A 26,873-nucleotide genomic window follows, 5' to 3' on the forward strand; every position below is an offset into this window, starting at 1 on the left:
GGAAAACATGCTATGATATTTTTAAATATTATAGAATATAGATGTCAAAAGGAAAACTTCTGATCTATTGATGATTTTCACTGATGATAACATCTGCTCCTATTTAATTTCTGACAATGGAGTGGTACTCAGATGGCTAACAGAACAAATTCAGGAGGAAATGTCTCCTAAATAACAAAGACCATGCTCCTAACTGGGTAATTAAAATATGATACCACTCTCTCTTCTAGCTTCATCCAATCTATTTTAAAAGCAAAGCAGATGCATGCAACAACTTGGAAAAAGTTACAGGCAACACATTAGCAGAAGAAAAATAGCACAACAACAACAACAAAATAAACTAACAAAACTCACAGACAAAATAACTTGATCAGAGAATAAAGAGTGATCCTGATGGACATGCTTTCTGAAAGGAGGAAATTTTGAGTTGGGTCCTAAAAAATGCAATGGATTCTAATTGAGATCTGCAGAGAAAAAAGGAAAACAGTGGGGGAATGGTCTACCTTTATCCCATGACAATTGTTTTGATGGCAGACAGGTAAGATTTATGCATGGTATATTACTGGGATTAATGAATTTGCTACTGAGTTAAATGCTACATATGATTGCATCCCTTATTAAAGTCTAATAGGATAAAACCATTCTAGATCTACGTCTCTTACGGTGCCATCATTTATGCTCAACAGCCCAGCCTGACATCCTCCATAGCACTCATGGTCACCAATCAACACTTTCTGCTTCTGGCAAAAGCTTCTTCAGTTCTGCCTACAGCATTCTGTTCAGCAGTTTGGGTTAGAACCTATTGTCGATTTAAAGCAATTGCTTTGCAGAATTGCATGCATTGAAAGAGGAAAAATGTTGGTAAAAATTTCAGGCTTACATAAATATCAAAGGTATGAAATGTTGGTAAAATAAAACCAGCTATTAATCAGTAAGTAGGTCCCCCACATACTTTTCTTAAACTGCTATCAAATATAACTACCTACTAATTAAGTAAGAGGTAGTGCTTCCACTAGGATTGTCTCCGTGTCAGTGACAAAACAGACACCAACGTGTAAGACAATTAAATGAGACACTTTTTTAAAAGGCATCATTTTCTTATGATGTAATGAATTGCAATAAACTGGGAAGACAATTTCATCAAATATGGGTTTATATTACATGCAATATAGCTTTGCTCTTACCTATGAAAAATTAGCTTTTCAAATGTTAATTGCTTTCAAATTCTTTATTTTAAGCAATTCTTTTCATATAAATCTGCTAATTTTATTATAATTTATTTTAAATCCAGGTAGTAAAAGGTTTAGTGGATTTGAGAATTGAGAAAGTAAAGTGTTCAAAAAAAGGAATTTGAAAGCTAATGGTAATGTTTTTATTCTCTATGTTAAAACATAAATGAAAATTATAAAGGAAATTATAATTCAAATGGATATTTGGGACTTCAAGGAGCAAGTCAAACAAATGTTCCTCAAACTATGCTTGGTGAATGACCATGTTTTAATTTAAATTTGCCGCCTTTCGTTGTTGATTGATTAGTTTCATTTCCAATCCTTCACAAACCAATACTGAACACATTCTTAGATACTGCAGCAGTATTAAATTGTGAAAAAAGTTTTTATTTTCATACTCATATCTCCATTTCTGTCTTTTTCATGGACTGCATTTGTTCGTGGACTATAATTTAATGGAAGTTATTTAGAGCATGTCTCTAAATGTCTCTGTGCCATATTGACAGTTAAGAAGCGTGAATTAAACAAATTACCTGCAAACCATGTCAAACACAACTGGAGAAGAAAAAAAGAAATCTTAGCTCCAGAAAGTCAGAAAGAGAAGAGCTAGTCAATATCTATTTAATGGTCTATGCAGAGACCATTCAGAAAACATCAAATACAGATTTCCTCATTTGTTGCAGCACCGTCTCTCACCATAGCAAAATCACACGTGCACAGGCAGGCTCAAAGCTAAATTCACTAACTTTGCTAACTTTATATTGTTCAACTTAAAGTTCTAAATGTGAAAACTAAACCTATAAAAATCTCAGAGGAACGACATAATTTCTGTATAACTTGAGGTTAGGAAGGCTGTTTTACTTATGACCCCAAATCTAGAAAGCATAAAAGATATATTTGAGTATGTTTTCCAAAAAGTCTTTTATATAGCACACCACTATAAGCAAAGTCAAAAGACAAATTACAGCCTGGAAATATTTGCATTTCATATTATAGATAATAGGTTAAACTCCCTAAAATATGAATAGCTCTTATAAATAAATATGCAAAATAAAGCCATCGCCTCATGGAACAATAGTCAAAAGATATGAATGGGTATGTTAAGAAAGGAAATACAACAGAGTCTTATGCAAATGAAAAGTTGCTGATACTCTTGCATAGTAAGGGAAATGCAAATTAAAATGTCACTTAGATACAACTTTTCACCTATCAGATTGGCACAACTCCAAATGGTTGTGGGTAAGGTTACGGGAAAAAAGTCGCTGTCATCCTTTGAAGGCAGTAGGGAGGGTGAATTGAGAGTATCTAGCAAAAGAATGGTCGTGTCTCCTTCTTGTATTCTAGAAACTCTATTTTGGAGAATTTTTCTTTCAGACATACTGCATACATATGAAACGATGAATGTATAAAGCTGTCCATTGCAGCATTTTTGTAATAACAAAAGACTGGAAACAAGCCAAATTCCATCAAAAGGAGACTAAATAAACAGTCATAGCTCTACACAAATAAAATACTGTGTGGCCCTAAAAAATGAGGGACTTTTGTATAAAGTAACATGCAAGTGTGTCTAAGGTATAAGAGAGCAAAGTTGAAAAGAGTGTGCATACTAAGCTAAGATTTGTTCTCTTTAAAAGGAGGAGTGTAATAATAATCTATATTTATATTTGATCAGATGTACTATCAGTGAGGGTTGGGAATCATAGATCCAGGACCAGGCTGGAAGAGGGGGTTCTGAAGTATAATTTAATAGACATTTTGGGTTTTGAACTGTGTGAAGGTTTTTTTCCTGCAAACACACATACGCAAAAACAAAATCAAGTGCAATGAATTAGACTGACTTCCTTTAAATTAGTAATTATCTGGAAACTTGAGGACTTCTAGTCACCTTTACGTATAAGGAAACTGAGGAATGGAGCCAGCAGGTTGACATAGTCGCAGATAAAAACTGGCAGATCTAGGAGACCAGAACCCAGATCATTTGGCTTCCAACTCCAGCTCGGGGTTCTTTTTTTTTTTTTTTTTTTTTTGAGACAGAGTCTTGCTTTGTTGACCACGCTGGAGTGCAGTGGCACCATCTCGGCTCACTCCAAGCTCTACCTCCCAGGTTCATGCCATTCTCCTGCCTCAGCCTCCCGAGTAGCTGGGACTACAGGGGCCCGCCACCACATCTGGCTAATGTTTTGTATTTTAGTAGAGATGGGGTTTCACTGTGTTAGCCAGGATGGTCTTGATCTCCTGACCTTGTGATCTGCCCGCCTCGGCCTCCCAAAGTGCTGGGATTACAGGCGTGAGCCACCGCGCCTGGCCAGCTCGGGGTTCTTACACGTCCATTATGTAAGCCTCCTTTGCCAGGCTGAAGTAATAAGTGATAGGACAATTCAATCCAACTTAAAGCAACTTTATTGAGTGTATGTACTATAAAGGTACCTAGGTGATGCATGCACAAGGACACACAGATGTACAGTTCCTGGGCCCGAGCATCTCCCAGGGCATTTAGGAGGCTATGGCATACATACACAAGACAATCAGAACAATTTTGGGCAGCACATAAGTAAGCACAAGAAAAGAAGACACAAACAACATTCATAATGGATGGTACAAGCAGAACAATATTTCCCCTAGAAAACCTCTCCCACAGATTAATTCTACAGTATCATCAAAATAAGATGAAGATTAACATCTATTTATTTGATTTCTTAATGAGAACATAAGGTAAGAAATCCCAGCATTATATGTGTTACCTGTTAATGTTTCATCTCTTCTCATTAAATGTCTATAAAATAGAACCAAGTCAACTCTATAAATGACGCACACAGTCACTAGACACACTACTGCCACCAAGATCAAAATGGCTATGATCATTCCTTTTGTGAAGACGTGGCCTGAGATATCAGCCATGTCTGCTAGAAAAGAAAGAGAAAAAGGAAAAGGAAATAATCAAGAAATCTTACAAGTGTTGTCCATTATCATATTTACTGTTAACATTAATGCAGTAGTTACCAACCCAAGTGCTGACACATTCACTGAGTGACTGCACATTCCTGCCTTTAGTCTGGAGTAGCGATATTTCTACTCAAATGTTTAAAGAATAAAAATGTGTACAAGGATATGTAGAGACCTGAAGTGAAAACATTACACAGTAATGTATTCTATCCATACCTGTGGAAATCAGATTTCTGCGGTGAAGAGATACTAGGCTGAAGTACATAGGGACTCACAGAAACCTTAGCAAGTGGGTGGAGGTGCATAGTTTTGAGAGAAGAGAGAGAGGGCTGGATTGACATTTGTCTGGGTTAGAAACCAGGCTCCATCAATTATTTTGTTTTGTAGGAAAATCATTAATGCCCCAAACCTTGGTACCTTTATCTGAAAAAAGTCGAATATAACAGTTTCTTCTTCACTTACAAGGCTTCTCCTTTGGGGAAGATTTAATGAAATATTACACACAAAGTAGTTAATACAGCACACAGCTCTTGGAATTTTAGCAAATTCTTTATATAAAAGTGCGATTTGGAAAAAAAATACATTTTCTAGATTGATTCCGTTTATGGTTATTATGGACAATCTAAGATAACACAGAGGAATAAAAGAATAAAGTAATTTTTAACAACCAACCACAATGTGGTGAAGGCTGTGTTGACATGGTAGAATATTTCCTACTGGGTTTTCTTCTTTGTCTCTTAAAGTTTTTACTTAACTGAGATCATATGGTTATCACTCGTTATTTCCAAATATTATATTATGAGCATTTCAGTAGGTCGTTAAAATTATAATTCATAATAACCTAATGTTTAGATTGATTGCAATTTTTAGTAAGTAGACATAAAGTTGCAGTACATTTTGTATGTAGAATATAAATGTATACATGTATATTTATATAAATGTATATGCATGTACATGTGTGCATATATTTACATGTATGTGTAGATATACATGCATATATGTATATACATACACACAAATGCATATACATTTATCCATATTTTTAATTCTTTTCTTAAAATACATTGTAATGGTGGGGGCATCTCTAGGTCAACAAGTATAAACATACTTAAAACTTTTGCCATCTAGATGCAATTTTTAGAAATTATCTTTCTGTATCGTCCCATTATCTTTAGGATTCAGGTAAGCGGCTAATGTTGCTTAATAGTGAACTCTGAATGGTCTGGGGTTCCTGTACCTTTGAAAGGACTGCATAGTCATAAAGTGCCACACATTTTCACAGACACGCACACATTGGCACACAATTCCTCTTGGGATAATGGGGGGTTGTGAGCCCCAGTTCCTAAGCCTACATTTGTGAGAGCAGCAGCAGGAGAATTGGCTGGGCAGAAGCGTCTAGGGCAGGAATAGGACAGTCCTGCCCTGTTCTAAGAGGGGAGAGGGGACTGGTGGTAAGCAAGCCCCAGGAAAGCCTGGCCAGGCAACGGTCCAACAAAAACAAGATTTGAGCCCCGCTCCCACGCAAGTGAGTGGACCACAGCGCAGGCAATCACACAGGGGCGGAAAACCACAGGCGACAAGCCCTGTAGAAGGTAAGAACACAGATTTCAGATTTAATCAGGTCTGAGTTTCAATACCTTCACCTGCCGTGTGACCCTGGGCAAGTTTCTTCACCTCTATAAAGCTTGTCGTTAAGACTGGATGAGATCATGGGAGGACCTGCACCCAGATCCTGTCATGTAATTAACATGTGTGGAATGTGAGCTGTTGTTATGACTGCATATGGTAGAGAGGCGGCTCTAAAACATGTGTGCTGGGGGAGCTGCCCCTGGGCACCAGGATAGCCCAGGTGGAGGGGGTTTCCAGGCTTTGTGCTCTTCCTGTCCCACTCCTTCTGTTTCTCACAAAGCCAAGGCCCAGTCTGTGTGTGTGGCTCTCTCTGCATGTTTGTGTGTGTCTGTGTGTATCTCTCCCTTACTCTGTCTCTGTCTGTTTCGCTCTCATTTCTCTGTCTTTGCATCCCTTCGTGTCTCTGCCTCTTTATCTCCCTTTTCTCTGTTCCTCTCTGTGTCTCTCCCTGTCTCTCTCATTTCTCTGTCTCTCTGAGTCTCTGTCTCTCTTTCTCTCTCTATTTCTGTCTTCATCTCTCTAGACTTGTCTGTTTGTCTCTGTCCCTCCATTTCATGTATCTCTCTTTCTCTTCTCTTGGTGTCTGTCTCTCCCTCTCTCTGTCTGTCTCTGGGTGTGTTAGTCTCTGTCTCTCTCCCTTTCTCTCTCTCTTGCAGATCTTGCCCTTTCCCTACATATCCAGGGAGTTGATGGTGGAGCCTGGGAATGAACAGTGAATGAGTAGTGACAACTGGAAATCACAGCTTTCTGGCTCCAGTCACAGCCATTTCTGAGCAGCTACTGGGCTGAAGGCCCTGGGCTGTGCTACTTTGGTGGAGGAGAGGGATGGCGACCCTGGGGCCCTCCGTCAGGTGAGCACTGAATAACTTTAAGAGCCGGCGGATCAGGGCTGTCAATGGCCTGCTTGCCAAGTCCAGGGGGCAACGAATGAATGAGCACACACAAGTCCCCTGAGCCTGGTGCCCTGCTGAGGCAGGCTGGAGCAGCAGTCACACCAAGTATGCACCAGCCTCGCCCCACACGGATCTGCAAACTCCCCTCTGGCTGCTCTGGATGCAATGCTGGGTGCAGGTGTTGTCCTGATGGCCTCTCCGTGAGCCTCACTCTCAGCATCTGTTTCTCCAAGCCTCAGGCCCCCCGATTTCCACTTGGGGTGGAATATGACTGTGAGAACAAGTGAATGAGTTTTGTTTTCATTTTCTGCTTGGCACCATGAGACAGAGGGGCCCGGCAGAGCTGAACACCAGCTCTGCTACTGAATACCTGTGACATGAGGTCACTGATTTCCCCTCTCAGGAGCTGGGTTCTGGTGTGGAAAATGAGAAAGTGGCCATCTTTGAGATGTCTCTCAGTAGCAGTGAGCTAAGTTTCAAAACTTCCAAAAAGAAATCTTTCTCACCTTTTCTTACCAAGATGAAGCTTTTGGTGTCTGTGCCTCCCGTGCTGGCCACAGTGCAATTATATAAAACGTTTAGATTGTTTTCACCAATATTTTCAATTCTCAATACTTTTGAAGCATGCCATTTGCCTTCTGAAGTCCTGTAAGAGGGGAAAACAGTTTAGCAGTAGGCTTTGTTCATTACCCACAAGAGGAGAATTTATGTGTTTAAAATGCTTGAAGGCAGCTGTGATGTTGCCTGCATTATTTCTTCCCTTTCTGGTCAGTACTTTTAAAGCATGGACTACAGTAAACTTCCCCTCCTCTGTGGAGCATCAGAATTGACAGAAACAGCCCTCCTGAGGCTGTTTGGGAATGGTGCTGTCAACTACCTGGAGTTTAAATGGCTGCAAGATCATGAGGCTAAGTTGAAAATATGAGAAAATATTCTGTCTCTCAATTATTTTTCTCTGCTTCTCTCTTCCTAACAACTTGAGTTCTTTGCACAGAGTGGTTCCCACTAATTATGACAAGGCTGTAAGTTGTTTAGCATAGATACAGATTTGTATTACATTTGTCCATGGAATCTAATAAACTGATTTAATTTGTTCAGCATTAAAAAACATAACACTGTTCTCAGGCACCCCCAGGCACATGAGAGGTGCCAGTTAAGCTGTTCCATGAGTGTCAGAAAATGACTTGAGACAGCCACTGGCAGCACGCTCTCTTTCTCTTCCTTAAAGGATTCAAGTTGTCCTGTGGTCGATGTCAGGTAAACACTCATGACATCCACTTCCCTCACCAATGACAGGCTGTGATAGCTACACCAGTCAACACAGCCAGACATGGGCCCCACATACCCACATTCCTAGCAACAGGTATCTCTAGGACCTGAGACACAGAACCCCACTGTACCCTCCAACTGCCTCAAGTACATTTTGGAATGTAATTCTGTTCCTAAGTCACCCATCCAGAAATAACAACCATCTAAAACCAATGACATCCAGAAGTAAAACACAGGAGGCCACTGAGAGGACAAAGCAGATGACATCAAAGGTGTGTGCAGCCAACTACAAAGAAAGACCTCCCTGCTTTTGTAGCTTAAGCTGCATTTCTAAGAAATTCATTGTGGTTTTCTATCCCTCTAAAAATTAGGAAGAGAGTATCCAAAGGGAGAAATACAAAACTCAAAGGGAGGTCAGTGGCTGAGGATGAGATATGATGGCAGGAGATCCACAAAGTTCAACTGAATTCAACATGTAGCGGGCATGAATCACATGCCTGCTCCTGGGCAAGAAGTCGGACTTTATGGTGTAAAGAGCTTGTAGACAAGTGTCAGCAAGAATGTAGAGCTGCCAGCATGGTAACAAAGACTATACCAAAAAAATGTGTAAAAAGCAGAAGAAAAAACTCAACAAGTGCTGCTAAGGTGCTAGACAACTTAGGCTTAGCACTCACTAGACCCTGAGTAGTGGATCAGTATAATAGTGAGTAATTACAGTATGATCCAAAGTCATTCAGAAAAGCTTAAGTGACTATATGTTTAGTCTTTTTCTTTTTATAAGTCTGACCATTCCTTAATGGAAGAAGGTAGGCTTATTTAAGCATCAATATGCATGCCATCCTGAACCTTTTAACACATTAGAAAATAAACAACTTAACAAATTTTCAAAACAAAACAAAGCTTGGCTTAGGCAACTGGCCTTTTCTAAGAAGCTAGGTAAAATCCCCATCTGCATCAGATCCTGACCGACCAAGTGCTACTTTATAAGGTGATGTTAAATACCCTCCATGGCCTTCTCATGGACCTTCTTTTCCAGCTTAGATCTTGGCAATACATTTCTGCATAATCCATCCACCTAGGGTATGGCCATTATAATTATAAAATACGTCCATTATAATTATAATTATAATTTAAACTTGCCCAAAATACCCATTAGCCACCCAGTGTTTTTAATATGAAGTTATATATAATATATGATTGTTATATCATATATATACATACATACATAATTCTTATTTCTTTCTCTTCATGTATATTAGGATCCGATCCATTTTCTTCCCCGAACATCCAATAAACTACATCCTCTTCATTCAGCAAAGCAGAGCAGTTGAGCCTTACATCTTTTCCTGGTAAAAGTTGGCAACTAAAGTTCTGATTTTTGAAACTCGGTTTCTCAAAAGTTTCAAAACAATATAATGAACGTATGTTAACCTAAAGCAAAACATGGTGCTCCATCCCAGAAACAGAATAAATATGCCTTGTTTTAAATTAAAAAAAATATAAAGCAGAAGAAATAGGTAGCAATTACAAGTCATCACCAAAACATGATCTGGCTTCTTTTTAAACATTTATTTTTTAATCAGCTATTAAAACTTAGGGTGATCAGTGTACTTTCTTTTCAGTACACAATTTAGTAGGTAGCATCAGGACGATGCTCTCACTAAGACTTCTAGATAAACCAAATGGATAAATCACAAAAAATTAAATTAAGCAAACATTAAAGACATCAAAGTGCAGAGAAAATAAAGAGAGATTTTTGAACTAAAAGTGTACTTAGGAAGGATCCTTTCTAGGGTGAGCTGAGATAGGTAGCCATTTCATTCCATGGAGGAATTTGCTTTGGTTTGGAATAAACAGAAAGCATCTCATAGAGACAAGAAAATCCAGTGAAGCTCTCAGCAGCTGCACAGGCTTGCAGAACTACTGCTAAGCGCTCGGACAGCATAAGAGGATGTAGAGGCTGCATGATATCACTTGCGGTCTCATGGTAATCAGGAGAGCAAGTCTCATTAGAGAAAAGGCCTGCAACAAACACATGACTGTAGCACCCCCTCCCTAACCAGCTATCAGAGACGAAGACAGATAGGATCTAACATACCTACATCTCAGTCACCTCAATTCTGAGTCAACTGAGATACTCATCTCTCAGGCTACCTACTTGTAAGAAAAAAGTCACACAAACTGTATTCACCTTAATTGTTTGATACACAAAGATCAACAACAATAAAAAGTTAAGAGACATACAAAGACACAGAAAATGTGCATGATAATCAATAGAAAAGATAGATAATAGAAGCAGACCCACAGATGCTGAATTTAGCAGATAAAAACTCTAAATAACTGTTTGAAAGAAAATAGAGGAAAAGATAAACAAGTGGATGGAAATATGGTCATTTTCAACAAAGTGTAATTTATTTTAAAAGAATAAATTGACTATTTTATATCATGCATATATGATATACCAACTGTAACAGTAATTTTAAATATACAAATGGACTAAACACCATATTGACCAGATTTCAAAAAAGATCCATATACAAGCAGTTTATGAGAGACACTTATGTAAAGAACAAAAAAAATTGTTAGTAGTAAAGGGATGTAAAAAAAAGACAAATATGCCAATTTCAAGCAAAAGAAAACTTGTGTGACTATTTCATATGACAGAGCTACACATTGAGAGAGGAAGTGTTACGATAGATAAAGAGAGATATTTCATAATGGTAAATGTGTTAATTCAACAGGCACAAATCTGTGTATGCATATAAGATAGCTCCAAACTATATAAAACAAAAATTGACAGAAATAAAGGAGATAGAGAAACATTGACCATAATAGTTGGAGATATTCACGTCTCTTGCAGCAACACATAGAACAAGCAGATAAAAGACTAGTAAGGATATAAATTTTTTGAACAGCACCATTAACGAACTTAACCAAATTGACATTTAAAGAATAGTAAAACCAAAACCTATAGAATATACCTTTGTTTCAAATGCACTTGGAACATTTAGCAAGGTATACCATACTGTGGGCCTTAAGTAAGTCACTACAAATTCCAAAAGGTTGAAATGACACTGTGTATAATCTTGGACTATAATGAATCTAAACAGGACATCAATAACAGACAATAACTAGAAAGTTCACCACATATTTGGAAATTAAGAAACACAATTTTTTTTGGTGGAAAAAGGAATCACAAGGGAAATTTTAAGAAAGGTTTAAACTGAATAGAATGAAAATATGAGAAACAGTTAAGGTAGTGCTTACAGGGAAACTTGGAGTTTGAATGTATATACTACCAGAGGATAGTTAAAATTAATTATCTAACTCTTCAGGTCAACAAACTAGGACAAAAGGTGCAAGCTAAGCCCCACCGAGTAGAAGAAAAAAATAATAAAGCCTAAAAGACAGAAATAAATAAAAATATAAAGCAGGTAAACCTCATGTACAAATGGCATAGGACCCCAGCTGCACTGGGCACATGTGGTCATATAAACCACTGTGACTCCAGCTGTGGTTATAAGGTGTGGACTTTGGAAGCAATCTACAGAGACTTGCCACTTTTTAGTGATTTAACTTTAGACAAGTTACTAAGCCTTTTTGCACTTCAATTATTTAATTCATAAAATGAGAACACATGCTTCAGTGTTGCTTGGAGGATTTAATTCAACAATATATTTCAATGACCTAGCACAATACCTGGCTTAGCATATTTAGCATATGTGAATTTCTTCTTTTCTTTCTTTCCTTTCTCTTTTGAAAGAAGTTGCTCAATTGGACATGTTGATTCATAAGACCTATCTAGACAAACCCTAAATACATAATCAATTCAGTCAATTGATTCAAAGTGAATCAATTAATCAAACATTAAGACCACAAATTAGTTTGACTCATCTCTCCAGAGTGTTCTCACTGAATTTATTTATTTATTATTATTATTATTATTATTGAGATAGAGTCTTGCTCTGTTGCCCAGGCGGGAGTGCAGTGGTGTGATTTCAGCTCATTAAAACCTCGCCTCCTGGGTTCAAGAGATTCTCCTGCCTCAGTCTCCTAAGCAGCTGGGACTACAGGTGCACGCCACCATGCCTGGCTAATCGTATNCAATACCTGGCTTAGCATATTTAGCATATGTGAATTTCTTCTTTTCTTTCTTTCCTTTCTCTTTTGAAAGAAGTTGCTCAATTGGACATGTTGATTCATAAGACCTATCTAGACAAACCCTAAATACATAATCAATTCAGTCAATTGATTCAAAGTGAATCAATTAATCAAACATTAAGACCACAAATTAGTTTGACTCATCTCTCCAGAGTGTTCTCACTGAGTTTATTTATTTATTATTATTATTATTATTATTATTATTATTATTGAGATAGAGTCTTGCTCTGTTGCCCAGGCGGGAGTGCAGTGGTGTGATTTCAGCTCATTAAAACCTCGCCTCCTGGGTTCAAGAGATTCTCCTGCCTCAGTCTCCTAAGCAGCTGGGACTACAGGTGCACGCCACCATGCCTGGCTAATTTTCGTATTTTTACCATGCTGGTCAGGTTGGTCTTAAACTCCTGACCTCAAGTGATCCACCTGCCTCAGCCTCCCAAAGTGCTGGGATTACGGGCATGAACCACCATGCCCAGCCTAAATTTTCGTATTTAGAAATGACCACAGAGACAGTTAAAGACAAGTCACACACAGCACAACAAAAACTTAGTCTACAGACCACAGGCAGTTCCACTGTCTCCTGAACTTTAAAATGCTGCCACTTTTAAGTCAGGTTAAAAGTGGCAAGATTCAAAAAATGCCACCCTTTTTTTAGTTTTGTAATATTAGTCAGCAAATATGAAATGTGTATCCGGTGTCATTCAATAATGAATTGTATTTACCCTTGGAAGACTCTATTATGTCCCCTACTTATAAATGCAGAATATATGTATATTGAAATATACCTAATTCCACTGCAACATGGTTAAGCTTTGGTCCAAGAAGAACCGGAACTATATTACTGCGATCTAGAAGTGACAAAAGAAAAGACAAATGTATTAGTGTTGCCTTGAGCTTCTCTAAGATAAGCATCTATGATAATATGCTCATTTCACGTAACAAAGATTCCAATAGTTACTGGTTTACGTTCACTTGTGTCCTATTTGCATTAACTAAAGGTCACAGATCATATTGTTTATTGCTTCATTCTCCATCAACTCCATGCTGACGGAGATGTTGAAAGCACCTTGCATCTGGTTTCTCTCACTCAAATCTGCAGCGTCTGCTCACTTTAACTAAAAGGCAGAGGAAGATGCCCATCCACTGCTGCCTGACTCCCAGACAATCAAACATACAAGAGTTGGACCATGCAAAATCACTGGGAAGAGCCTTTCTGCCCTGTCTCGATTCTCTCCATCTGTCCTCCTCAGCTGGCCAGTGATGGATTTACAGGGTGCAGAGACAAGACGGGTTGAGAAAAGCAAATTCCTCACTCTAGGTGCCCACCGTTCCCTGGCAAGATGCTAAGAGCGGTGTCCCTTCAATATTGTGCCTGGGAGCCTCACCTGGGCCCTGGCCCTGCTGGTAAGTTCACACCTATAGGGCAAGGTCTACTGCTGCTCCTGAGTGGCTTCTGACCCTGACTGGAAGTACCGTACATAAATTCTGCCCCATCAGTCCCCATCTGGTGATGCTTGGGAAGTAAGTCACCACCCAGCAGGCTCTTGCCTAAGGGAGCTGGCAACTGCAAACCCTCAGAGCAGCTGTGGTCATAGATTTAAACTGGTGCATAGTTAAGTTATTGTCAGCCCTGATATCTGCATTGGTAACCTTCCTCATGACCAGGACTGTTCCCTGCTAGTAGCCCCACTGCTTTGGGGGGTTCCCAAGCAAGGTCCAGAACATCCCTCTGGGACTTGCAGGCGCTCAGCAAGCAGAATGCCTGGTTGAGTGGAGTACAGTGAGACTCAGGAGCCCTCCTGCAGCTCCCACACCTCCCTGAGCCCTGTCAGAAAGTGCAGCGCCAGAGTGAGCAGTGGAGAATGCAGTGGGCAGATATGTGAGCAAGAACAGGAGAATGAAACCAGCACAGTGGACTCCGGGGTTGAGAGTCAGGACTGGGTTCTCCTGGGATTCGGAGTCTCTGGGCAAGCCTGGAATGCTGACAGACAGGCAGGAGGAGCTGAGATGTATCCAGGGAAAGAACCAACTCTCGGGTCTGACAATAAGAAGCAACATGGGCTTGAATTCAAAGACAAAGGGGCAGGAGGCAATCTGTGTGTGAGGCGGAAAACTGCTACTGACTACCTTTCTCTGGATCCATTTTTTTCCTGCAGAAACTTATATGGGAGACTTGAGAAGGGGCAGTGTGAAGGACATCTTTAGCAAAGGATGCTGTCTACTAACACTCAAATTATATCACTGGAAACCTAGATCAGCCTTGAGTTTGCACAACTGGTGTAAAGTGAAGGGCGCAGTCCCATGTAGGTCACAGAAGGACGACAACAGCGTAGTTCATGCCCTTGACGTGACCAGTCTCCCTAGGAGGCTATCAGAGTCAACACGGCATAGAGATCATCAGCAGTAGGAGGAGACACCACCCGATCAGCCAGAGCATGAGACCAGGAAAGCGGCAGATGCCCAGTGGGAATTCAGGTGACTGTGATTCACGAGCACGAGCTGAAGGCAGTGGTACTCCTGGGCTTCAAAAATAGTGCCCAAAGTATGGCGTTTCGGCAGGCTGAGTACTTTAAAGCACATTTGAAGGCCTCCAAGGAGCCTCAAAACCAAGAGGTCTCTGACCTTCTCCTGCCCTCCTGCTTCATACCCCCCTTCTCCCCAAAGCAAGTCCTAGAAACCAGACTCCCTCTTCCCAAAGGCAGATCATAAAACTAGAATCCTTTTCCCAAAGTAAGCCATAGAACCTAGAAGCATGACTCTAACCTTCTCCTGCCTTTCTGTCTAGGAGCTGGCTATAAATTCTTTGGCCTTCTTTGGTCTGACAGTAAGTATTAAGACCCTCTGCCCTCTACCCAGGAAAAATAAATATAACAGAGAGGCCAAGAAGAATGTGGACCGGTCTTGCTGAGTTTCCCCACTCAGTCGGTTAGCATCAGGTCATACCCTCTTGTCCGATCACATTTCTACACGGCTGTCCATGTTTCTAGAACCTAAGCATTTAAAAAGAAAAAAAAATGGTTTTCCTGAGTCTTGGAGTATTCATTTCTTTCCTTTTGTTTTTTCCTTTTGCGACCGAGTCTCGCTCTGTCACCCAGGCTGGAGTGCATCTGGCACAATCTTGGCTCACTGCAACCTCCACCTCCTGGGTTCAAGCAATTCTCCCTGCCTCAGCCTCCCAAGTAGCTGGGATTACAGGTGCCCGCCACCAAGCCCAGCTAATTTTTGTATTTTTAGTAGAGATGGGGTTTTGCCATGTGGGCCAGGCCTGTCTTGAACTCCTGGCCTCAGGTGATCCGCCCACCTCAGCCTCCAAAAGTGCTAGGATTACAGGCGTGAGCCACCACACCCGGTCCTGGCATCTTCCTTTCTGAAGAGTCCCAAGTCACATAAAACTTTGATTAAATAAATCTGTTTTGCTTGCCCCTTGTTCATCTGTTTTTTGTTATAGGAGCATTGCCATGGCCCTTAGGATGGGGAGGAGAGGTATCACACCTTTCCACCACTACAGCAGTCACTACGTAGCAGTTGAGAGATCTCCATCTGCGAAGGCAAGGGGACTGTAATAAAGACACAACCTGGAGAAGGTGGGAGCTCAGAATCCCCCCGTCCTCAACACGGGTCAGAACACCTCCTGACTGTCCTCTCCAACTCCAAGCTCTAATTTCTGTAGACTCGTGGCAAACTTAGCCAAATCCAAATAAAAATAGCCAGGATGGTGAAGTGTCTAGACTTCTTGCTGCATGTGGCATCAAAGGAGTTGTTGCTGTCTCAATGATGCACACAACAGGCATGTAATGAGCACCTTTATGTGCCAAGTGTCAATCGTAGGTATTCAAGATGCAAAGATGAGGAACAGAACTCAGTGTCAACCTTTCCAGAAACTTTTCAAGTTATTGACAGAGACACACATGCAATGCAATTCTGACAGCAATCAGAAAAACAAACAAGAGACCATGGGGGCATGGAGGAGGAGGGACATTTGAGTGGAGTCCTGAGAGACTCAGTTGACATTCTCCAAGAAGACAAGGAAAATAACATGGACAATTATAGGAGAAGAATAGCTGGTACTGCAGGTGAGGTTTGGGAACCCAGCAGTGGGAGATGGTCATTACAGTGGAACTCTTGCTGTCCCTGGAGCCATCCTAGAGCTGAACACACACTCACTCAGTCATCTTCAGCCAACCCTGTGAGGGATGAACCACTACTATCCCATTTCACAGTGAGGAATCTGAGGCAGAGAGGAACTAAGAAATGAACTCACCCAAGGCCACAGCCTCACAGAGCTGTTGTGAGGATTATATGACATGATTCAACTGCAGTACTTGGCATAGTCCCTGGCCCATAGCAAGTACCCTTTTAATAATGGATATTCCTACAGCTTCATCAAAGAGGTAAGGAAAGAGCTGCTGATGGGCGGAAAGCAAAGATGGTGGGAGAGTGGGTGCAGGTTCTGAAAGCATCGAAGGAACACAGATTTATACGATATGAAAAATACATACAGGAAAGAAAATTTGGAGAGTTTAGGGTAGATGATTATACATAGAATTTAAGTTCTTGAGTTTAAAAATTCAGTTATGGTTTTCCCTGGTTCTGGACTGTGGTAGGCCAAATAATAGACACCGAAGTTTCCCACATCCTACTCCCGAGTTCCTGTGAATATGATATGTTACATGGCAAAAGGAACCTCTAGATGTGATTAAATTAAGGATCTTGAGATAGGGGGATCACTCTGGATTATCTAGGTGGGCACAATGTCGTCTCAAGGTCCTCACCAGAGGGAGACAGAAAGGTCAGAGTCAAAAAGGAGATGGGGTGAGGGAAGCGAATGTGTTTGGCTCTGAAATGAAGTGGCACAAGCCAAGAAATGCAGGTGGCTTCTAGAAGTTGGAGAAAGCAAAGGCAAAGAAATGCATTTTCCAGCTGGGCACGGTGGCTCACCCCTATAATCTCAACACTTTGGGAGGCCGAGGTGGGCAGATCATGAGGTCAGGAGATTGAGACCATCCTGGCTAACACGGTGAAACCTCGCCTCTACTAAAAAAACACAAAAATTGGCTGGACGTGGTGGCAGGTGTCTGTAGTCCCAGTTACTCAGGAGGCTGAGGCAGGAGAATGGCGTGAACTCAGGAGGCGGAGCTTGCAGTGAGCAGAAATTGCACCACTGCACTCCAGCCTGGGCGACAGAGCTAGACTCCGTCTCAAAAAAAAAAAAAAAGAAAAAGAAACATGTTTTCCCCTACAGCCTCTGGAAGTAAAGCAATTCATTCTGCCAAGACCTTGATTTTACCGAAGACCCTAAACTTGGGGTAATTTGTTACTGTGGCAATACGTGGGTGTATATAGCTACATGGTTGTAGTGAAGAGGAAAGACGCTGCCAAAGCAAAGGCTGCAGCAAATTTGAGCCCACAGATTTTGTTGAACTAGCCACCCACACAAGTGTTACAGTTTCCAGTTTCTCAGGATGATGGGGGAAAAAAAGTCTAGACTGGATAAGTCACCTGTCTTCAAATCAGGAAAGGAGCTGTCATTTTAAGAAGGCGCCAGATTTAATCTGTGAAATTCTTGAAGGCAAATCAAAATCAGTGGTTGGAAGCTACGAGAAGGGATATTTGGACTCAATGGAAAAAAAAGACTTCAACAATCAGATATTAAAATCTGGACTACACTGCTGTGTGATTTGGTCATTTCCTTGGTAGTTCCCAAGAAGGGACTGGATGATCAATTATCGGTTGTGCCTTATGACAAATATCTTCACTGGGTGAGGTTTAATTAAATACCTTTAATGTCCCAGGATACTATTCTTCCATCACACACAGCCTGGGTCCAGCATCCCTCCCCTCCCACCAGCACATCAATGTTCTTTAACTTTCCCAGTCGAGACCCCTTTCCCCAGCAGGTCACTGCTTCATGAGGCTCCCCTTCCAAGACCCAGGTCAAAGGGAGCCTCCTGCATCTGTCCTTCCTCCAACTTCCCCCTGCACTCTTGCAGCCTCACAGATGATGCTCTTTCATATGGTGGCATTAGATTATTACCTCTCCTGATTATAATCAAATCCCTTCTGAATAGTACAGTGCTCACTTCATCTCATATTTCCTTGCTTCCCTGCCTCCCTGTGTTAAGTATAGTTTATTGAGTATAGATATCTTCAATAAATACTTGTGGAGTGAAAATGTAAATTCAACAACAAAAGATTCCACAATTTACTCAAATTTCATATATAAGAGAGAGCTGACTCATGTGAGGTTTATTCATATAGATTTTCATTTCCTGCCAAAAAGAAAGGTTTATTTAGCCAAGTAGAGGAGCACCAAAATGAAGATTTTAACCCTTATATTTGAACTAGTGGTGTGGTCACAATCCCAACTAAGTGGACTCTCAATTCCTACACAGTTTTGAAGAACGGAAAAATTCCATTTTACTAAAATACATCTGTTTCTTCCCAATTCTAAGATTTCCCTTACCTTCCACGATTGTTATATTGAAGGTTTTGGTGATGTTAAATAGTTTTCCATTATGATGAAGGAAATGCACGCAGGAGTAATACCCCTGGTCTTCCAACTCGGCATTCTTCTTTATCATTGGGTTTTATTGTTCTCCAGTAGCTTTTACAGTTCTGTTTTTAAGAAAGCAAGTTAAAATACTTTAAGTAAAGGCCCAATTGATATTACAATGATCCAAATTTTTGAGTTAAAGAACTTTAGAGCAAAAGGAAAACAGAATGGAAAGCAGCAATTCCTGGATATATGTCCCAATGACTTGGTACTGCTTTTACTGAAACAATTAAATGCAGTCCCATTTCTGTTGGTATGATTATCGTTATTAATACATGCTGGGAAGTAGCGCATGGGGCAGTATGAGCACTGTAGCTGCTTTCATCAATATTCTTTCATCTCTCTTTCACACACCTGCAGAGAGAGAGAAACAGGGAGAGAGAGACAGAGAGAGAGAACACTACAACAAAAATCCTTGCTTGAGTCACAACTCTTTCATACATGTTCAGTCCAATTTTGTGTATTCTGGACTATGCATCCCAGGGATGGGTAGTGGGGTGGGTAGAGAATTACTCAGAGAACTGAGTAGCTAGCAGACCACCCACACCTTTGACACCCTCCACCAGAAGCCAGCGAGCTGATTAGAAATGCATCAACAATATTCAAATCCATAGGTACACTCAGACATCTCTCTCTCACACACACATTTCCATACATGTCACAGGAATTAATACTAACTGTAATAAAGCCACTTTCTTCAATGCAGCACATCTGACACCCAGAGGTAGGTCCCAGAGCCATGCAGGGACCACATGGGAAGGCTGGGGGCTGAATGGCCATCCTTGATGATTGGACACTGTTTCTGCAAACACCAAGCGAGAAGAACCTACTGCCCGCAGACTTCTCCCTCAGAGCTGGCGGCCACTGGGGTTAGACCCATTTTGCATAGAATGTGCCCGTGAAGCACCCACATGTGTACCTCACATCAGTAAATTATTTATGTATAAGTCAAAATTTTATAAAGCCAAACTAATTTTTTCAAGCTATAGAAAAGATCAGACTCTTCATTTTTCCTTTCCAATCAATTATCTACTAAATTGTCTACTCAATTGTCTACTGATTTAGACTCCTTGCTCTCGGGTGAAGTCATGATCAGTCAACAGGCTTAGAATACTTAGCCCTGCAGTCCATTGTTTAGCTAAACATCCTTAGTGCATCAATGCTCTTAATTTAAATATCTGCATTTTGGAATTTCTTTTTTTATTTTTTTGAGACGGAGTCTCACTCTGTCCCCAAGGCTGGAGTGCAGTGGCTTGATCTTGGCTCACTGCAACCTCCGCCTCCTGGGTTAAAATGATTCTCCTTCCTCAGCCTCCTGAGTAGCTGGGACTACAGGCACCCACCACCACGCCTGGCTATTTTTTTCTATTTTTAGTAGAGATGGGGTTTCACCATATTAGCCAGGATGGTCTTGATCTCCTGACCTCATGATCTGCCTGCCTCGGCCTCCCAAAGTGCTGGGATTACAGGGGTGAGCCACCGCGCCAAGTCAGAATATCTTAAAACTCAGCACACCATGCCTCACTAATCTACATGTACTGTAACGCATTTGTACATTGATGGGAAATAGAGTGAAGTCAACTCAGGACTGACTCAAATGTTTAGAAAACATTTCAGATAAGAGCTGTCTTTGGAAATCACAAGTAAACAGTGTTCAAGCATAAGGCACAAACAAAAGTTTCAAGGATATTATCATCACTTGTTTTAGCTTTCCCAAGTTCTGTTCAGACCACTCTCTCTTATAGGTCTTTAAAGTTTCCATGACAGAGTCACATTATTCAGATTTGTTATTCCATGTAAACTACATCAGCTGTCCCCAACCGTTTTGACACAGAGACTGATTTCATGAATGACAATTTTTCCATGGACCACGGTGGGTAGGGGTTGAGTGGGGAATGGTTCGTTTGGGGATGATTCAAGTGCATTATATTTATTGTGCACTTTATTTCTATTATTATTACACTGTAATATATAACGAAATAATTATACAACTCACCATAATGTAGAATCAGTGGAGCCCTGAGCTTGTTTTCCTGCAACTAGGTGGTCCTATCTGGGGATGATGGGAGACAGTGACAGATCATCAGGCATTAGATTCTCATAAGGAGCACGCAACCTAGATTCCTCGCATGCACAGTTCACAATAGAGTTCTTGCTCCTGTGAGAGTCTAATGCCGCTGCTGATCTCACAGGAGGTGGTAATGTGAGTGAGGGGGGGTGGTCCAGGGATTGGGGACCCCTGAACTACACAATTTGTGTTGTGTGTGTGTGTGTGTGGATGGGAGTGTGTATGCTTTTTACGCATACACATACTCTATACTCACACACACTATGTATGTGTATACATAATTCCTATAGCGTGGTCTAAAAGAGCTTTTTTTTTAAAAAAATTATACTTTAAGTTCTGGGTTACATGTGCAGAATGTGCAGGTTTGTTACATAGGTATACACGTGCCATGGTGGTTTGCTGAACCCATCAATCTGTCATCTACCTTAGGTATTTCTCCTAATGCTATCCATCCCCTACCCGCCACCTGCCAACAGGCCCCCGTGTGTGATGTTCCCCTCCCTGTGTCCATATGTTCTCGTTGTTCACCTCCCACTTATGAGTGAGAACATGCAGTGTTTGGTTTTCTATTCCTGTGTTAGTTTTCTGAGAATGATGGTTTCCAGCTTCATCCATGTGCCTACAAAGGACATGAACTCATCCTTTTTTATGGCAGCATAGTATTCCATGGTGTATAAGAGCTTTTCAAATTCAACAAGTAAAAGGTATGCCAACTGAAGAAGACAGAGAAAATAAACAGGCAACCCACAAAATTGTCTGATTGCAGTAAGATGCAATAAATAGATACAAACGTTTAATTTATTACTAAGAAAAGTGAAAAATCCACTAGGAGTTTTAGAAATTTTTCATATCCAATTTGAAACATTCTAGGAGCATTATTTCCCAGTGTTGTGGAGGTGACAGAAAATTGGGATTCTTTTTTCAAGTGTGGGGTAAAATTGGCAGAGCTCCCTGGAGACGAGTTTGATAGTATGAAGAAAAAGACATAAACATGCTCACAGCCTTTGATTCGGTAATTCTGCATTTAGGGATTTGGTTGAAGGACAAATTATATAAACAACCAAGGTTCTGTGGCAGTGGTATTCATTTCAGCCTTTAAATAATGGTGAAAAATAGGCAATTCACAAATGTCCAATAACAGTGGGATTAGTTAGATGAAACCAGGCACGTAAAAACTGAAAGCCCATGATTAGAAGATCATTTAAAGATGTGAAGGGATAGTCACAACATAATTCTTAGAGGAAAAAACACAATAAAATAAAATATACCACTTTTAAAAGCAAATGCTTCACAGGAAAAAAAAAAGAAGCACAAAGTCTCTAACTGATGGATTTATGAGTGCTTTTGCTTTCTTCATTTTCAGTTTTAAAGTTAAAATATTATAAAAGCGTTACCATTTCCAATATTATAAAATGAACTAATGTATTCAGAAAAACATAAACAATTGAGTTTTACATGTTAAGTACATGTGACAGGAGAAAAGGGAAATCCTTGAACTAGCATTCCTAAAAATTAACTTATCGAAAGAGAAGGAAAATGAAGGAAGAGTGTGAGAGAGGAAGCTGTAATCATTTATTGAACACCAAATCCAGGGAAACTACTGTGAAACATATTTTAATACTATGTATCAGCTGTTGACAACAAGCCAGTGAGGATACTTGGCTCAAACAGGGCAAGTGAGCCATGTGGAATAATCAGGCAGCTTATTTGCTATGAGACCAAATGGTAGCCCTCAACCCCTCTTTTGGGAATTTTATCTTTTCCATTAAGTCTTAAAGTTAAAATAACATAAAAGCATTACCTTATACAATGATGTGCTGTTGACCAGTGTTTGATAGTGGCTGTTTTCACAGGTTATCTGCAGAAATTTTTTAACTTCCACAGTTTTACTAGTTACTTGTCTTTCAGTGAAACAGCTGTGTTTATTTCTTCTGATGACATTTAATTTCCATTTCTGAGTATAATTTCTATGGAACAAAAGTGTAAAGGTATTTTATAATGCTACAGAAACTTTGCAAATATCACCCATCTTCCCTTTAGTAACCAATGTTATCATCTTTTTCCTTTCTTTTTATTAAAGAGATTGATTCATTGATGTGCAAACCCTGCTCTGCCTCCTCTTGATTCAGAGGAGCAAGAACTTGAACAACTGTCATGGGAATAGGGGGTAAAAAATGAAAACGTGAGCAGTCTACACACACAGAGACACACACATGCACACACACACACGCACATATCCTACTGCAGACAATACATTATGGATGTCAGAAAAGCAAATCTTTACAATGTCCGTGATCTTCACTGATGGATAAGTTCAGAGAGTCTTGGCCCAGGATGAGAGGGTGGCTTTGGTTTCAAAAGGTCTATAAACTCCTGATGCTGTTTTCTAAATGTGTGTGTATATGCCTTAGGTTTTATGTTTCTCAAGGCAATTTGTTCCCATCCCATTCTCTTACTGTTGAATAAAGCAAAGTCTGGAGTTGTTGCCCTCAGTGTAATTGAATTAGCTCTTTAAATGCCTTACCGACCAAAGGTGAGTATGAGTAGATTTTACAGTAGTTGTTACTCCTGATCAGAAATTAGTGATCAGGACTATCACTAGACCAGGTGCAGTGGCTCGCACCTGTAATCCCAGCACTTTGGGAGGCCAAGGCAGGTGAATCACCTGAGTCAGGAGTTTGAGACCAGCCTGGCCAACGTGGTACAACCCCGTCTCTACTAAAAAAAAAAAATTAGCTAGGTGTGGTGGCAGGTGCCTGTAGTACCAGCTACTTGGGAGGCTGAGGCAGGAGGTGGAGGTTGCAGTGAGTGGAGATCACGCCATTGCACTCCAGCCTGAGTAACAAGAGCGAAATTCCATCTCCAAAAAAAAAAAAAAAAAAATGGTGATCTAGAATTGGAAAAAAATACAGTATTTTTTAAATGAAGTTTTTAAAGAGAAAATGTTTCAAATTTGATATTTCTTTCACTGCACCTGTGATGTATAGATTCATTTGCTAAATACAGCAGACACGTGTTGTTAAGTTATCCTCTATGCCTGACACATTTGTGCCCACCTTAGGCTCTTCCAGTTCCCCTTTAGGTCTACAATAGGATAGAAGGAAGAAAAGACTAGCACTTACTGAGTTCCAGGTATCAGACTATGTATGTGCAAGGGAGATGACTGTTTCCTTAGGCTCAGATGAGAATGCTAAATCTCAGACAGGTTAAACAATTCACTTGCTACAAGATGGGGCCAGGATGCAAATGCATATCTATTTGGCCCCAAAGGCCAGAAGTGCTTTGCACAATTCTACGCTTTCACAATCCAATGAATCTGGCCCCTTCACTTTGGGCATGAATTTATAAAAGATTGGCCATGACGAGAGAATGTGGTAGGCTGTTGTCATGGTTACAGGCAGTGTGTCCGTGGCCATGGGACATGATAGAGCTACCTGGCCCTTGAAATGGATTCAGAATCCCATTGGCAGCACCTTTTCTCAAGTGTGTTTTTGTAAAGTCTCCCCAGCTTTGGCCTCAATGAACTGGAGAGATAGAGATTTCTAGATCTCTCTGACTTGTTGCTTAAAAGGAACATAATTAAAAGGAATATCCCCATTTTTTCAGAATACATTGTTCTCTACCTCTGTAATCCTCAATTCCTAACACTCAACAAATGCTAGAGGACAGATGACACTCCATGTGCAGGACACTGCGCTGCGAACACAGACAATCAACAACACACTGCACCTGCCATCCAGGAGCTCCAAGGCTGGTGTTAACACGGAGGCCAACTGACCCAAAGCTGTGACCACACTTTCCTGCTGCAGGCCCAGACCATCCTTGTTACGAAAAACCACTCATTTTTGTCCACACACACCAGGGAATAAGCACCAGCCCCCACTTCTGAGGCTGCTCACCAAGCTGAACTCGCTGTCTGTCAGTCTAGGATTGGTTTATTAGATTTCCATGTGTACATTTCTCTCTACCTTCATTTCTTCATCTCTATCACTGAAAAATGCTCCCTTTTGTATCCCCTTCCTTCTTAGTTGGTTTCTTTCTTAAAATTTGGTGGGATAAAGTGATTTTCACTGCAGGATTAAATTATCAGTCCTCAGTAGCATTTGATTATTAGCAATGGACTCCTAAAAATTAAAGAATTACTGTTCTAATGGGAAAATTTCAGGTGTAAAGTCTGTTCACTCATAGATCCCACATCAAACTACAAAGGTTTACACACCGAAGTTAGAACACATATGTGTGTGCACACACACACACACAATCTGCAGTAAATACTGCTTCCTAATTATGCTATATTTGAAGATGTCTGTATCTTTCATGCTCCTGGGTGTCTAAAACAACCTGCTTCCATGTAGAATCCCATTTATTTTCAAGGCCATTGTCAAAGCTGCTTCTCTCCTCAACACTTTACTCTCACAGTGATCAGTCTCCAATATCCACTCTGGGACACCTTGTTTTTCTTAGCATCTCCTGTCTGCTACCCTGTCTCTCCACACGTCTCTGAAATCCTGCCTCAATCTTTTGCTTCCACTGTTGCTTCCTAAGCCAGGCTGTATTCTCTACTCCCCACATCAGAAAGATGGCCATTTGTTTCTGTTATCTCCAACTGATGATCATAGATGCCTGGCTGTTCCTCTCAACATGCTCTCTCAGCCCTGTCCAGAATACTTTATTCCTTTAAATCGTGCCTTCATTCAATCAGGAGTCAGAAGTTTGTGGGGAGCAGTGTTTATTGTTCTTTTTCCTTTACCCCATTTGTGAGTATTCATTCTTCCTTAGCTTGTTATGAAAAATCCCAGTTGTGACCCATTTCTGTAATTATCACTCTTAAAAGATCACCTAAAGATGTATTGGTTTTTATCAAAAGAGTTACTTAATTTTTTTCTGGTGCCTGGGAGTTCCTATGTATAAAAACAAACAAAAGTGACCTAATTTGGTGCAAAACCACAGGAGCGCTACCAAAGTTTCACAGTGATAGCTCACTCTGCTCTCAATAGCACGGTTGATAATGATCAGGACTCACTCTAGACGTGCCTCCAAAAGACATCTGCTACATATGAAATCTACACACCATCACCTTCAGCTGGCCCTGAGCTATTTCCTACAGGCCAGTCTCAAGTCTCTATAAAAATACCTACACATGTAGGTAGGTAGGTAAGTACATCTAAAAAGAAACATGTTCAGTAAGTGTGGGTGATGTTTTCAGTTGGCTATGCTCATTTAATGAAGTTATGCAACATGAGTATCCTGGCACAATCCAGGGCCACCACATGAGTAAAATGCAAAGCCCTTCTGTGTTGCACTTTCTCACTGACCCCAGCTGTGGGTTGCAATTGGCTGCCAGAAACACACATCCTCCACTAGCACTGCCACCTGGTTCCCAGTGAGCCCCTGCAGACTGGACTAGTGTGTGTCTGCATCAACCCCATCCCTGCTCCCCACCAAGGATGCCACCCAGGAAGCTGACACTGCCCCCTTCACAACACATTAATATTATTGTGAAGTCCGAGCTGCTGATTTCATTTGATTGGGGGCATGTAGACAACAGGAGTGGCTGAATTTTAAAACTGACTTTCATGTAATCATCACTTACCATTGGTAAGAATCCCCTAAAAGGAAATCCTACTAAGGTAATCTCCTTTCTTTAAGGTCACTAAGAAAATAAGAAAATAAGCAGAGAGAAATAAATGTATTTTGTTCTGTAATGAACAACGTATTTCATGTTGTAGGAAGAGTAGAAAAGAAAAAGATGTGCTGATCATCCGACCTTTCAGGTTACTGCATATTTGAGTTGCTGAGCAAAGGACAAGAGAGCTATGAAATACATTTTAAAAAGAAAGGGTTACTCACTCCATTTGGAAAGAGTAAGATCCCGTGTCATTCAACTCAACTGGCCAAAACTCCAAAACACAACCATGCAAAGCAATTCTCGATGAACTCCTTGGATTCAGCTCCACACGTTCCTGTGATCCACTGCTTTTGTACCAGCTTTTGGTGGTTGTTTCAATCTCATGTGCAGGTGAACACGAGCAATATTTCAGATAGAAAGGTTCCCCTTCAACCACAGTAATGTGGGGACGTGAAGTACAAGACTCTTCAAAAGATTAGTAAGGTAAAAGAAATAAAAACAA

At 40.6% G+C, this 26,873-nt stretch overlaps 1 protein-coding gene across 1 annotated transcript in view; it reads right to left on the reverse strand.

Moving 5' to 3' along the window:
• The window catches only part of IL18R1 (interleukin 18 receptor 1), a 44,483-nt gene that overhangs the window by 4,966 nt on the left and 12,644 nt on the right, over positions 1–26,873 (reverse strand). Inside the window, 7 exon segments of the mRNA XM_017864983.1 lie at positions 3,971–4,132; positions 7,201–7,340; positions 9,189–9,309; positions 12,907–12,969; positions 18,585–18,725; positions 22,531–22,709; positions 26,593–26,836. Coding sequence (XP_017720472.1) covers positions 3,971–4,132; positions 7,201–7,340; positions 9,189–9,309; positions 12,907–12,969; positions 18,585–18,725; positions 22,531–22,709; positions 26,593–26,836 — 1,050 coding nt within the window.

This window comes from Rhinopithecus bieti, unplaced genomic scaffold (genome assembly GCF_001698545.2).
Source record: "Rhinopithecus bieti isolate Rb0 unplaced genomic scaffold, ASM169854v2 scaffold_76666, whole genome shotgun sequence".
Taxonomy (NCBI): Eukaryota; Metazoa; Chordata; class Mammalia; order Primates; family Cercopithecidae; genus Rhinopithecus; species Rhinopithecus bieti.